The following is a 14,542-nucleotide window of genomic DNA, read 5'->3' as shown; positions in this document are numbered from 1 at the left end:
TCCGATTTAAGAGATGAATACGTGATAATGTTGATGAATTTCTTTTAGTAATTCTTTTTAAATATAATTTATGAAGAAGTATTTTGCCTATGATTTCTAAATGGAGTGTCTGTAAATATCTGCTGCATTTCTTTGTTCTTTTCTTTCTGAGTTCTAGTAAAGTTACTAACCCTAACCTCAGTGGATATTGTTAGGGAAGGTGAGGGTGGGTTTGATCCCTTACCTGTTAAGCTTCTTGGGAGAAGAGCAGGCAGGAACTGTGCTGGAAAGTGGATGAGGGAATGCTCGCCTAGGAAAACGAACCCCATTTTGCTTCCTCCCTCCACACACCGTGATTTCTAAGCGGAACTCACATAGAAATAACAGTCCGTCAGAGGGACAATGAATCAGTTGCTGTAGGATTAATAAGGTAAGACAGCGGATGCTCTTAGAAGTCTCAGAAAAGTTGATCCTTGTACAAGTTGTCCTAGGATGGAGGCGGAAATCCTAGCTCCCACGTTGGACTGTGTGAAATGTGTTTCCTTAATGGACTCATGTTAACTGTGTAGTCCTCTGATGAGCTTCAAATGGGATGACGAGCTGTTAGCTGCCTGGCTGTACCTGCTGGGCTCTGCCCCTTGTCCCTGACTGTCTTCCTGAAACAGGAGGAGGGAGCCGGACCAGAAGTCACGTCCCCAGAGTCATGTACATGGGCTGCTGGCCTGACCAGGGGGGAATCAGACACTCTCCTCAGATTTCCTGGCTTACAGGGAAAGTATAGGGTTGGCCAGAAATTTGTTTGGGATTTTCCATACGATCTTGCAGAAAACCCAAATGAACATTTTGGCCAACCCAATAAAATAATATGCAGCCACGGACCATCTGCTCTTCCTTTATTCCTTGGAAATGATTGTGGCCCATCCTACCCAACAATAACAAATATCTTGGTGGGGAGGGCAGGGAATACTTCAGATAGTTGACACTGCTGTTTTAAAACTGTGAATGAGGAGTTTCTCATATACTTATATTGTACTATCTTTTCTCTTTTTTTGTTTCCCCTTTAATCTGCTTTTGCCCTGAAGCTACTCCATTCGCCATTCCATAAGTATGCCTGCAATGAGGTAATGTGTAAATTAGTTTACATAATCTCAATGCAGAATGTGTATGAAGTGTTACTGTTATTGTGGATTTTTTTCCTTTTTTATATGAGGGGAAGTGCCATGACCTATTATATTCTCTTTTCTGATGGCCCCAGGAAAAGAAGGCTGACAATGCTATAGAAGAATGGTCGCTGTGAAGGGCTTGGGCTATTGACTGGACACACTAGTTTAAATCCAGCAGTTCCTGATTTGTATGACCTGAGACAGTTTACCAAATCTATTTCAGCTCCATTCTCTTGCCCGTATACTAGGAGAAATGAGAATCTGTCTACTTTAAATGGCTGTTGTGAGATGTATGGTCTGCATAAAGCACTCAGTACAAGGCCTGGAACATTCCAAGCACACCTGTAAAGGGGGAAATCATTTTATTACCACAGCATTAAATGAAAAAATAGGAGACAAAGAGGGCTACAGTTCTAGAAAGGATAACATTAGGATTTGTTAAAGGATATATTAAGGTGAAGAGTCTGTTGAACAATAAAAATACCATTAGGCTTATTGGTCAGCTGAAAACTCCAGAGAAAGGTGTTCCTGTGGCTTCCAGTTGGTGTGACATAGTGATACGATCAGATAAAATCAAAATGTTAGACTGGGAGTCAGAGGACGCAGGTTGTAGCCCAGTTCTGCGAGGGGTAAACTTGGCAGCTTTGGGAAGATCATTTCAGTGATAGTGGTTTCATCACGCTTGAAAATAAAGGGCTAGAACCAGACTTTGAGCTCCTCCCACGGTGCTTCCAGGAACCCTTGGGCTGCCCTGGGGAGGGGCTCAGTGGAAGGACATCTGGCCCCTGGAGCCCTCCCTCACTTCATTCAGAACTGTGTCTCTCCTTTCCCGCTTTATATTACATATTGTGGTGTGATTACATTCTAGAGGGAGCTCAGTTACTCTAAATAGTTCAAGCACTTTGAAGCCAAATTCTTTCTAGGGTTATTTGCGGTTTCTGCCTGTTCTCCAGCATGCACTCTAGTGTAATCAGATTAGAGGAGTGTCTGATTTATTATACCTGCTGATGTCTCTTCTACACTGGGGCTGTGCTGTGACTTTGCAAGTTGGACCAGAGCATTTGATTTCCCTAATGTGGGGAGAAATAGAGAGCATAGATGGCTTAGTTTATATTTGAATGACTTGCTCCCCTAGCATGAGAACATTGACCAGTGCACCCTGCAGCCCTGAGCTTCCTTACTTGTTAAATTTTGTCTGAGTGTCCAAAGAAGGCTTGAAAAAAATTCGTATGGCTTTTCTCTGGGAGACAGAAATAATCAAATGACTTATGGGTCAAATGCGTTCCTTATGAGCTTGCCTGAAATTAACTTTTTTTTAAAAAAGGGATTTTACTCAACTAACATCCACTATGAACCATTAGGATGAACTAAGTGTCTGCCCACTGTGGTCCTATACAACTGATGGATAACAGGTAGTCATGTGACCAGCTTGGTCAAATAAAATGTGCCTTGGAAGTCAGGTGCTAGTAAGTATATACTTTTGAATCACTCTCATGCAATTTCACTAGTATTTCATCATGAGACAGGTACTGTAGAGGATTGCTCATAGGAATTTGACTCATATTTGAGTCATATACAAGATGTGATGCTGTGCTTGGTCCCTCCGGGCTCAACATTGTTAATTCATGCAACCTGGATGCAAATGGATTTCTGACCATCCAGAGTATCAGCCTTGACAGACAAACTCTAACAAAGACAAATTCATTCAAAAACATATTCTGCATGTTAGTTTTCTCTTGACAGTATTACAGCCATGCTACAGCCCACACCACACAATGAAGCCCGTGTTTTATAACTAGTCTCCCTTATAAAGTTTCTTTAGGTCATTTCTCTTATTTTATTTCTTCTGCACTCAAGAGAGACTAAAAAGTGGCGTATCAAATATAGTAACACTCAGTTGAATTATTTGACCTGAAAATGACGACAGTCACTGTTGCTGAAAGCTGACATGAATACTAGATTTAAGATTCATTTTTAATTCAGTTCCAGTTGCCTTAGTTGGACTGAGTTGATATCACTGGACTTGGTGGATATCACTTTTAAGGGTAATGATGTCATTAACTCATAATTTCATGTAGACAAATACAGTATCGGAAACCAAAAAGCACCACTGAAAAATCTAAATCTTAGAAGTATAACATGGTATGTAGATTATTTAACACAATGACTGAGTTACAAATAAAACGTCAGTAGACTGCAAGGTTCTGTCTAGTAAGAACAAATAAGTATCTTCTCTGAAAGGAAATATAACACATGTGAATAGCACCGTTTTGATCAAGCATTAGACAAGTAATAAGTATATTTCAACCTAAAATAAAGAAGGCATTGACTTTCAGAAACACTGCTTCCTGGACACTGACAAAATACTTAGTTTTAAAACTTAAAAACTTGAACGTTTGAAAACATATGAACCTTTTTTCCCCTGTAGCTATTTCTGTCTTGTCTCACATTCACTAAAAATAAATGACTTGTAAAATTCCATGTGGGAAAACTTGAACATGACATTCTTCAGATAGACTTTCCAGTGGTTATAAAATAACTGGGTTTGAAAAAGGCGTATTGTGATAGAAATCATTAATTAGTAAATGAAAAGTTAAGCTATCACTTCTTTGACTCACTGGGAATGATTTATGGGTCAACATGGAATTATGCCAGTTTTAGCCTTGCCAAATGCTGTATTATTTATCCTATAGCTGAGCGTCTGACAATTTTACTTAGAAAATCCCATGGTAGGTTATGGTTTCTGGATCTAACCTAGCAGAAGTAAAATATCTTTTAAAACATGGTTGGTGTAGGTGGCCAACCAACAACTAGCTCTGGTGCAGAGGTGATGTTTGAAACCAGATAGCACAGTTGCTAACACAGCTAGGTCTTTGGAGCTGACCTCTCTTTTTTTGTTATTTTAGGAATTCTCCTACTTTCAAATCATTTGAGGAGAGGGTTGAGACAACTGTGACAAGCCTTAAGGTACAGATGAAGTAAATTTTGCGTCATGGGGTTCATGAATCAGGAAAGCTTAGTCGCTTGGTTCCAAAGGAGGGGCCACCAGCATTTGGTTCCAAGGCTGCCACCAAGAAGGCAGCCTTGCACTGAGTCACTTTTCTTCACATGTAAATCTGTAAATAAAACCAGCATTGAATATTGTTACTGTATATGTACAAAGTTGCTCATGTAAACCATTCAGGAGTGAACTGTGCATTCAAGTGAATTGGGGTTTGCGTTGATCTCTGCTGGTTAGAACTCTTAATGCTATTACTCAAGAGGCAGGTATGTGATAGATGAATGTGGATAGGACAAACCATACGTGAACTCTGAATTTAGAGTGGAAGGGAAATTTCCGTAACAGCTCAGAGCGCCTCTGATTTGGTGTATCAGTAGAAATAAACTTGGCTCCATGGGTTATCCTGCCATCCATCACCCCTCAACTACTTAGATTTGTCTACTCCGTTCACATATTGAGCACAGCACAGCATGAAGGCAAAATGAAGCTGAGTCACAAAATGTATTATTTTGTAATGGTGCATTTGTTCTCTGGATATACACTGAAAAGATGCCTGTTGTATAGTAGGTGCTAAAAAAATTGATTGAATTTCATGTTTGAGCATAGATTAATTAATGTACTGAAGATAAAAGAGCAAAAATAGAAGCAATCTAATCTTAAATGTATAGCACATTTAAAACAGGAAAAATGGATACTACTAAGGATTTTTTTTAAAGATATCACCTAAACATAATTACATCTTGATATTATCACTATTTTGTATACAATCCATTTCTGTATTTCCCTATAACTGGGAAAATTAAGAACATGTGTGACCTTTAACTAGCTCAAGAGCAGATATAGGCATGTGCTGATTACCCAGCTGCTTCTGAATCATGCCGCCCCCACATGTGTTGCCAGGCAAGAGTTTATGAGATTGTAAGCAATTCCTTCCTGGAGGTCCTACATGCTCTTCTCAGTTTTGAGCTGGAGGGTCCTTCCCTTTAGAGGAGGGTTTTTACATGGTATTCTCTTTTCAGGCCTGTGATTAGGTGTTTAAGGCCCAAGAATGAAATTATTACTCAGCATTTACCATGCTTTCATTGACTCCAGTTACAAGCAGTTTCTAGTTGTACAGTTTTACTGCTCTGCTTTTCAACATTATCATTTATTGAGTGTTTAGGAACCAGGAGGAGCCATTATATTGCCCCTATTTGTAGAGAAAACTTTTGATAGGGAGGGACATGCAATGTCACAGAGATTTCTCTTACTAAAATACCTAGTTTCAAAAGAGAAGAGTCAAAAAACCCTAGGGGTTAATTTCTCAACATTTGGTTCTCAGCCTTAGACAGTCCAAGAAGGATGGATTTTGTTGTTAGCTCAATTCTGACACAGGAAAAGTTGTACATTTTGGGGTTTCCTTTAAAAGAAGGAGATATGAAGAAGCAAAAGAAGAATAAAGAACAACCTATTTACTTTTGCTTTTAGGAAAATCTGGTAAGCTGTCATGAATCATGACACACATGATTCAAGAGTTTGATCCACAGTCAGCCTCTCACTTTTCTCACCTCATTCTGAATGGAAGGTGTAGAGCGTGCCTCCTCCCTCAGACATGTACAAAACCAACTCCGCCAACTGGATACTAGCCTGTGTCAAGACCGCCTGAAAGCAGGTCCTATATCCGCATGACTGCCCATAGATTTTACAAGACTCACATCCCACCCAGCTCCTGGGTCATGGCCAGTGCTAGCTTCCCTTTTTCCTGCCCACACAGTGGAGAAGAGCTGATAATCATTCTTTGTGTCAAACCGTCAATTACAAATTCCTCATTCCTTTTGTTCCCCAGACTAGACAGTAGATGTTTAACCCTTCCTACATTGTTTATTTTCTGTGTAGTTTACTGTTGTGTTCTGAATCTTCTCCAAAGCTCCTATAACTTTCTTCAGTTATGAATCCTGAGGCTGTTTCCTGCTGAAGGAATGACTCGTGAATCAGTAAGGATGAGTGAAATGACCTGCAGGTCAATATGCTGTATTGTACTGACACACACTGCTTCAAGCCTGATTTTTCAAACACCACTTAGAGGGGACCATGTTCATATTTGAGTTCTATTAGAAATAATGTTCTGCTGTGAAGTGAGGTCCGTTCCTGCCATCTTCTCACACAGTCTGTCACACCATCTGGCATTTGTACCCAGTGGATCATTCGGTGGATCATCCTTAGTTTATACCCAATGGTGTAGTTAGTTTGATTTTCCAGGAAAACTTGCCAACTCATCCAAGTCATGTAAAGGCAGTCCTTTCCACTGACATCCTTGTAATGCACACCCTTATAATACACATCCGTGTAGTGCTTGAAATCTTGGCTGGTGTAACCTGTGTACTCAATAAGCACAATTTCTATTTCATCTAAAATAAGCAAACAGAAAGCAGGCCTAGAATCAGCTCCTACGAAACCATATTTGGAACACTGTTCTGCCGTGTTCCAGTGAATCATGAGCAATGACATCCTCTCCAACTATTGTACTGTTCCATATCAAGCAGGACGTATTTTCAGTGCACCTACTTATTGATAAGCATATTGTATAGCCTAAATTAAAACCTCAAAAAAGGTAAGACATATTATACTTATTGGTTCTTTGTGTCCTTTCAACTAGACATTTTATTATGAGAGACCAGGAAACCCAATTCAGTAATTCAAAGAAATTTTTTTTTTTGCTGAGAGCAGTTATAATTTGGGGGACATAGTGACAAATTCTTGGATGAAAAACCATTTTGAAGGGAAGAGTTCACGAGAAGCTTATTATTCACATCTCTGCTTCAGCACTTGTGTACGTGCTAAGTCACTTCAGTTGTGTCCAACTCTGTGGCTCTATGGATTAGGGTTAGGGTTGGCATGCCATTCTTCGAGGGATCTTCCCAGCCCAGGGATTGAACCCAAGTCTCTCAAGTCCCCTGCATTGGCAGGGAGTTCTTTACCACTAGCGCCATCTGGCAGAGAAGGCGATGGCACCCCACTCCAGTACTCTTGCCTGGAAAATCCCATGGACAGAGGAGCCTGGTGGGCTGCAGTCCATGAGGTCGTTGAGGGTCGGACTGAGTGACTTCACTTTCACTTTTCACTTTCGTGCATTGGAGAAGGACATGGCAACCCACTCCAGTGTTCTTGCCTGGAGAATCCCAGGGACAGAGGAGCCTGGAAGGAGGCCGTCTCTGGGGTCGCACAGAGTTGGACACGACTGAAGCGACGCAGCAGCAGCAGCAGCAGCAGCAGCAGCAGCAGCAGCAGCAGCAGCAGCAGCAGCAGCAGCAGCGCCATCTGGGAAGCCCACATCCTTGGCTTTAGGCAGTACTTTAGTATTGTAGTGTGTGGTCATTAAACTCACATGGTTAGGAAACCCCTTTAGTCCACCCCTTTCTTTGCTAAATTGCTTTATTTCAAAGTGGTTTCCTCCTTCTTTAATTTTCTCTTTTGATTTGAGAAGTTGAAAACTAGAAGAGAAGAATAAAACAAAGCCCAGAAGAATACATCAGTAGTTGGTATTCACCTGGCTCAATACTCTGTGACTGAATGTGACTAAAGAGGAAGATGAAAACTATTAACAGAGTCAATTACATTGAATTAGACTCGTCTCTCAGAAAATAAGCATAGTGAAACATTAGGTAGTTGAAGCCAATCCCCTGCTTCTTCCCAGTGTTAAGATAACAGAGAAGAGGACGAATCAGTGCTCTGTGCCTGAGGTCTGCAAACTAAGATGGATAGACTGAATCCAGCTGGTCCCCTATTTTTGAGTGATCTGTATGCTAAGAAATGATTTTTACTTTTCTCTTAATGGTAATTATTCTTCAAAGGAAGAATAATATTTTGTAATTTGAAAAATCAAATTATGTGAAATTCATATTTCAGTGTCCATACATACAGCTTTTATGGAACTCAGCCATGCTTATTCACTTACATATTATCTTGGCTGCTTTCTACCATTGCTGATTTGAGTATTTGTGACAGAGACTATGTGGTTTCTCAAGTCTAAAATATTTATAATCTGTCACTTTCCAGAATGAGTTTTCCAATCTCAAGCAGAGTGGAAAAACTCAACTTAGTAACTGAATTTACAGAGGCAGAGGGATTTTAGTGACAGTGGGAGAAAAGCATGTGTGTGATTTGCGAGAACTGAACTGCTTTCAAAACCTGGTTAAAGGTTTTAAAAGGCAGGCCAGGCAATCAGCAGGTACATTCCCCAGTGTAGTCTATGTCCTTGTGAGTGATCATAATAAGTGACAGTGAGGTGTACATAGAATTTTGGGAATAGCCACATTATCTATTCTGTACCTTTCTTTTCCTCAAAGTGTTTTTCCATATTGTTACTGGTTAAAGGAGGGCCAAGACTTGCATTAAGCCTTTGGGGCCATTAAATATTCTTTTGAAAGACCTTTTACTAAGAAATTTTTCAAAGTGCTTAACCATATTCCTTAATTATAAATTGATTTCTTCCTGACTATATTCTTATTAGCCAACAACAAGTATACAAAAAGAGAGCATCTGAAAGCATCATAACTTTGCATTTTAAGGTATATCCTCCTATTAAGACCGCTGCCTGGAAAGATATGAGGTGACTAATGCTTAAGCCATGATTCATCTCCAACTCTCAAAGTAGAGACCAGAGATCATGTTCCCTTGATCCACCCTGCTTTCCAAGAGACATTTACCAGAACTTCAGATTGTCTTGTTAAGTCTCAAAAGGAAAAGTTGGCGTCGCTTAAAGGAGTTGCTGCATTTGTAAAATGGGGGGGATTTATCTAACATTCAATTCTGTTTTGATTAAATTGGTTCTCTGGGTGACTGAAGAGACGGTGCAAATCCACAGATCTGGACATGCCCCTGAAGGGACTGGAATTTTAGATGTAGAAGGGACAAAGAGAATATTGCTAAAGTTAGAGAGACAAAGAGAGTGTTGTACAACTTAGAGTTTCGAGTCCAGTCCCCAAACCCAAATATGATTGACACCCTAGCCCTCTGTGAAAGGAAACTTAACTTCTCTACATCCTTGGCATCCCCTTTTCATGCCCGCTCAAGAAAACAAGTATTTCTGAACTTCAGAGTAACCCATCTTATTTTTTTAAATTACGACAATGACAAACTAACGGTACCTGTGCCTCTTGGCCCGTTTCAGACGAAAGTAGGCGGGGCGAACCACGGCGGCGGCAGCTTCGAGGAGGTGCTGAGCTCCACGGCCCACGCCAGCGCGCAGAGCTCGGCCGGCGGCCCCCGGCTGGCCGAGGGGGAGGAGCTACAGTGCTAGGGCCCCGCCCTGCCCGCGCGCCTCGGCAAGGAAGACCACTGTCCCGCGGGAAGACACAGGCCTTGACCTTGTTCTTCAAATGGCTTCGCCTCAAAGTTTAATTAAATGATTTACATTTGAATTCGTGTCTTTGCTGGACCACACAACCATTTTAGAGTTCCTAGATTGTCATCTTTTAAAATGTCAACTTCAGCAGGTACTCAGTTGGTCATGACCTGTTTTTGTGTAATTCAACATGTTTTCCAAACCTGTAGCTGTTAATTATTTGCTTTGATTTTTGCTTGAACGCCTACAGGAAGTGCATGTCTTTGAAGGATAAGTGCCCCCTTTCAGTTCTGTCCGCTGGATGGCTCTCTTTCTAACTGGCTCCAGCAGAGAATGAGATGGCACTGCAAATATCTTCAAACTGCTTGTGAGCTCCCTCACCTACTTCAATTAATCCCTTATGCTTATTTGAGCAATTAAAATAATTGATTTTAATGATAACTGAATCCTTAATTTCTTTACGTTTCAGGTCTGTTGATGAACTTGATAGGTGGTAGTGTAATTCTGCAGATGCTGTTTTAAAATCAATTTCTACTGCTAATCTGGAGAATATAAGAGGATACATAAGTAATTATAACCTCTGCTACTTTAGGATGCTAAAACAATCTCCGATTCTGAAATTCTCTCAAATCTACCTAGAATCGTATTTAACTCAGGTAACTACTGAGTTAAGTAGGCAAGAAACAGATGCAAAAGGATTTGCTATAAAATGGTAGAAGCAGAGTTCTGCCACTCTTTCCAGTATGCAAACTGCTCACATTAAAAAAAAAAAAATCTTAGTACAATCAGATTTCTGCAGTAACGTTTACCTTTCACATCACAAACTTCTCTTTTCTTCTCGATGGGAACGTACGTTTGTTGTTAGGTAGCAGGTAGCATTTATTATTAGTAGTGTGTGTCGGGGGGTGGGGGGTGTATAATTTCCTCAGTTCTGTCTCATCGCAGCAAAAATTTGAAATGGCAGACCAGTGTTGCAGCTCTGTTACAGCTCAGTTTTATTGGGCAAGCAAAGAAGAGTACACCCTCGAGGCATGAGGGTGGTCCAACCCAAAAGGAGAGGCCTCGATCTGTCTTGGCTTCCTCCTTTGATTCATTCATCTCCTCCTCCCCTTGAGCCTGCCCTCTGCCAACTGGGGTAGGCAAGAAGGGGGCATGTTTGTTTCACCTGAAGTTCTCACTCCAGTCTGCGGATTTTCTTCTGTTCCGTTTTCTCAGGCTTTTCTCTTTTAGCCGCCACCATTTTGGACTCCTTTTTTTCTATTCTAATTACCTGACAGTAGCATCCTGTAGCTACATTTTTAAAATGTACACTCTAGAATGTAGAATAGATTTACCAACTAAAAAAAAAAAACAACCAACTCCAAATTTAAATATAGTAATAATGTTATTTATAGATATATATAATCCATATAATATGCATAACATAGTATGTTCATTGTTCATTTTGTAACTTCATTAGATAGAAGTGGGTATTTGTGACATATTGAAATAAAGCTAACTTTAAAAAATTCCATTCACATTTATGGAGCAGAACAATCCATATACCTAACTGAAAATCAGACTGGTTCAGGGACACAGAATCTCCGAGGCCTGGACTCTTGGGAGCAACAGGTGTGGGGGTGTAAACTCGAACCAGAGTAGACGAATGTGGACAAAGGAGCTCTGCCAGTCGAAGTGTTGGCATTCTCCCTAACTTAGCCTTCCAGCCTGCTGGCTGAAGCCAAACCATGTCTAGCTGGCTTGTGAGTGTGTTGCTTGCCCACTGCTATGGCGTGCCCTTGGTCTCTCTGTCCAGTCTACAGTAGCCTGGTCACCTCTTATAAACTCACTGCCACCTTCTTTTGGCCACATTCAGTACACTTCATTGTATTAGAAAATGCAGTTACATTGCTATAAAAAAATGCCTTCATTCACCAACCCATTTCTACGCACAATAGTCTCAACCTTACAATCTGAAAACACAGCATGAAAACTGGGCAGAAAAATGATCAAGAAAATTAGTGTTAATGCTCAAAACTAAAATAAACTATATCTTAGCTGTTTATTTTAAATCATTCTTCAAAAATTCTATTTTGATATTTTATAAAAACTATATTCCTATCACCTCTATTAATTGTTAAATTTTTAAAAATTATTCCCTCTGAGCGAGGAGTGGTATGATGGCCATGATGTCTTTTTTCATTCTGCCACGAGATCTGTGATGAATAACCCACATCACTTCAGTTCAGTTCAGTTCAGTTGCTCAGTCATGTCCAACTCTTTGTGACCCCATGAATCACAGCACGCCAGGCCTCCCTGTCCATCACCAACTCCCGGAGTTCACCCAGACTCACGTCCATCGAGTTGGTGATGCCATCCAGCCATCTCATCCTCTGTCGTCCCCTTCTCCTCCTGCCCCCAATCCCTCCCAGCATCAGAGTCTTTTCCAATGAGTCAACTCTTAGCATGAGGTGGCCAAAGTATTGGTGTTCCAGCTTCATCCTCAGTCCTTTCAATGAACACCCAGGACTGATCTCCTTCAGAATGGACTGGTTGGATCTCCTTGCAGTCCAAGGGACTCTCAAGAGTCTTCTCCAACACCACAGTTCAAAAGCATCAATTCTTCGGCGCTCAGCTTTCTTCACAGTCCAACTCTCACATCCATACATGACTACTGGAAAAACCATAGCCTTGACTAGACGGACCTTTGTTGTCAAAGTAACATCTCTGCTTTTCAATATACTATCTAGGTTGGTCATAACTTTCCTTGCAAGGAGTAAGCGTCTTTTAATTTCATGGCTGCAATCACCATCTGCAGTGATTTTGGAGCCCCCCAAAATAAAGTTTGACACTAAGCCATGCCATGTGGGGCCACCCAAGACGGGAGGGTCATGGTGGAGAGGTCTGACAGAATGTGGTCCACTGGAGAAGGGAATGGCAAACCAATTCGGTATTCTTGCCTTGAGAACCCCATGAACAGTATGAAAAGGCAAAATGATAGGAACTCCCCGGGTCAGTAGGTGCCCAATATGCTACTGGAGATCAGTGGAGAAATAACTCCAGGAAGAATGAAGGGATGGAGCCAAAGCAAAAACAATACCCAGTTGTGGATGTCTCTGGTGATAGAAGTAAGGTCTGATGCTGTAAAGAGCAATGTTGCATAGGAACCTGGAATGTCAGATCCATGAGTCAAGGCAAATTGGAAGTGTTTAAACAGGAGATGACAAGAGTGAACGTCGACATTCTAGGAATCAGCGAACTAAAATGGACTGGAATGGGTGAATTTAACTCAGATGAACATTGTATCTACTACTGTGGGCAGGAATCCCTTAGAAGAAATGGAGTAGCCGTCTTGGTTAACAAGAGTCCTAAACGCAGTACTTGGATGCAATCTCAAAAACAACAGAATGATCTCTGTTCGTTTCCAAGGTAAACCATTCAACATCACATCACTTAAGTAGAATAATTAAAACAGTCGTTGGTTGGCAGGTCTCATTTTCTTACTGCCTAATGACTCTGGAGCTGCCTATGTCTCCCTGCCTTTGATGGGCAAGTGTATCCCAATTTGACCCGCTGCTGAGTTGCCCTATTTTGTTCAGCTGGGCTCAGCTCACATGCAGTATTTTCAAGTGTTCCACAGTACTGAACAGGATTGGCACACAATGGACATATTTGGCTAACAAATCAAAACAGCTTCAGGCTAGATCAGCACCAAGTATATGAAATGATATTATAATATGTATGATACCACAAATACATCTCAATAATAAAAAATTCCAATATGAATTGTGATTATAAAAATTTTTTTGAAGTTAGCCATTCTGTAATTTAACCATTTATCACTTATTAAATCCTGTTGTTTTGATGGAGAATATTCATAAGTTCACACACCTTTATCTCATCAACTATGACTATTGATAGTCATGTCAGCAAAACAGTCTGCATTTTCCCTAAATTACACATTTCTTATAGATCTGGTCATGGACCATGGAAAAGAGAACAACTGTGTGCTTTACTGTGAACACTCCTGATAAGCCATGCCCCTCACAGTGGTCAATGTGAAGAGGACACTGGGGATCTCAGTGACTGCTCTGCCACTGTACGTTGTTCCAAAATTATGTCAGCCTGAAAGTTGCTGAACTTCACTGTATAGTAGTGCAAAAGGTTGTGAACTTTAACCCCAACCCTCTCCTCTCACTTTTTATCAGGTTGGAGTGTGGATGGGTACAATAAAAGAATGTTAACTGGGAAGGGTTAATTTTGAATTCATGTTGCTTATGTGACTTTAACCCTCATTTTGCCACGTTTGGGGCTTCCCTGCTGGCTCTGATGGTAAAGAATCTGCCTGCAATGTGGGAGACCTGGGTTCGATCCCTGGGTCAGGGAAGATCACCTGGAGAAAGGCATGGCAAGCCACTCCAGTATTCTTGCCTGGAGAATTCCATGGACAGAGGGGCCTGGCAGGTTTGCAATCCAGGGCTGCAATGAGTTGGACAAGACTGAGCGACTAACACTTTGCCACCGTTATTATAGGCAGACACAATTGCCTGCCTCGGGGAGATGACCTGAGCCCACCTACCTGTGAAGGACAGTAAGGAAGTGAAACGAATATATCCATCCCCCTGCCTGAGGCTTGCCGTTTGCAAGGACTGAATAGTCTTTTCACTTGTTTCCTCACCTCCCTCAGTCTCTGATCCATTGAAGAACCTGGCAACTAGGCCCTGGGAAGATGGTTATTTTGAGGTGCTATCTTGCCATCTTCTTGGTCAGCCAGCTTTCCGAAAAAAGTTGTCTGCCTTAACACCTTTTCTCAGATGTATTGGCCGATCTTTGACAAGCAGAGGGAGCCTGGATTTGGTAACAGGGAGATGGTGATAATGTGACATGGAAAGCAACTGTTTCAAACCCGGTGTTTAAATATATTATTCCAGTAAGCAAGATTTAGGAGTAAATGTGAACCCTCACGTGGCAGGTAAATGAAAAACTGAGATGATCGTGACTAGTATTAAGTCTGACCCAGGAAAAACTTCCAAAGTCTCTGTGTGGATTTATGAAAATTACAGCAGGCAAACATCCCAATAAAACTCCAGGGTCAAG

At 41.1% G+C, this 14,542-nt stretch overlaps 1 protein-coding gene across 5 annotated transcripts in view; it reads left to right on the top strand.

Annotated features, from left to right (window-relative positions):
• TPD52L1 (TPD52 like 1) overlaps window positions 1-9,907 on the top strand; it is a 94,412-nt gene extending 84,505 nt beyond the window's left edge. For 3 of the 5 annotated variants that reach the window (XM_027972329.2, XM_012182480.4, XM_027972332.3), the window contains 3 exons: window positions 1,062-1,100; window positions 4,049-4,109; window positions 9,293-9,907. In XM_027972329.2, coding sequence (XP_027828130.1) covers window positions 1,062-1,100; window positions 4,049-4,109; window positions 9,293-9,421 — 229 coding nt within the window. In that variant the 3' untranslated portion in view covers window positions 9,422-9,907. The remainder of the gene's footprint in view (window positions 1-1,061; window positions 1,101-4,048; window positions 4,110-9,292) is intronic. The other 2 variants (XM_027972330.2, XM_012182483.4) reach the window with 2 other exon arrangements.
• Window positions 9,908-14,542: the final 4,635 nt, after the last annotated feature.

Source organism: Ovis aries, chromosome 8, assembly GCF_016772045.2.
Source record: "Ovis aries strain OAR_USU_Benz2616 breed Rambouillet chromosome 8, ARS-UI_Ramb_v3.0, whole genome shotgun sequence".
Lineage (NCBI taxonomy): Eukaryota > Metazoa > Chordata > Mammalia > Artiodactyla > Bovidae > Ovis > Ovis aries.
Note: the sequence above shows the minus strand (reverse complement) of the source record. Positions and strands in the feature narration are given on the sequence as shown.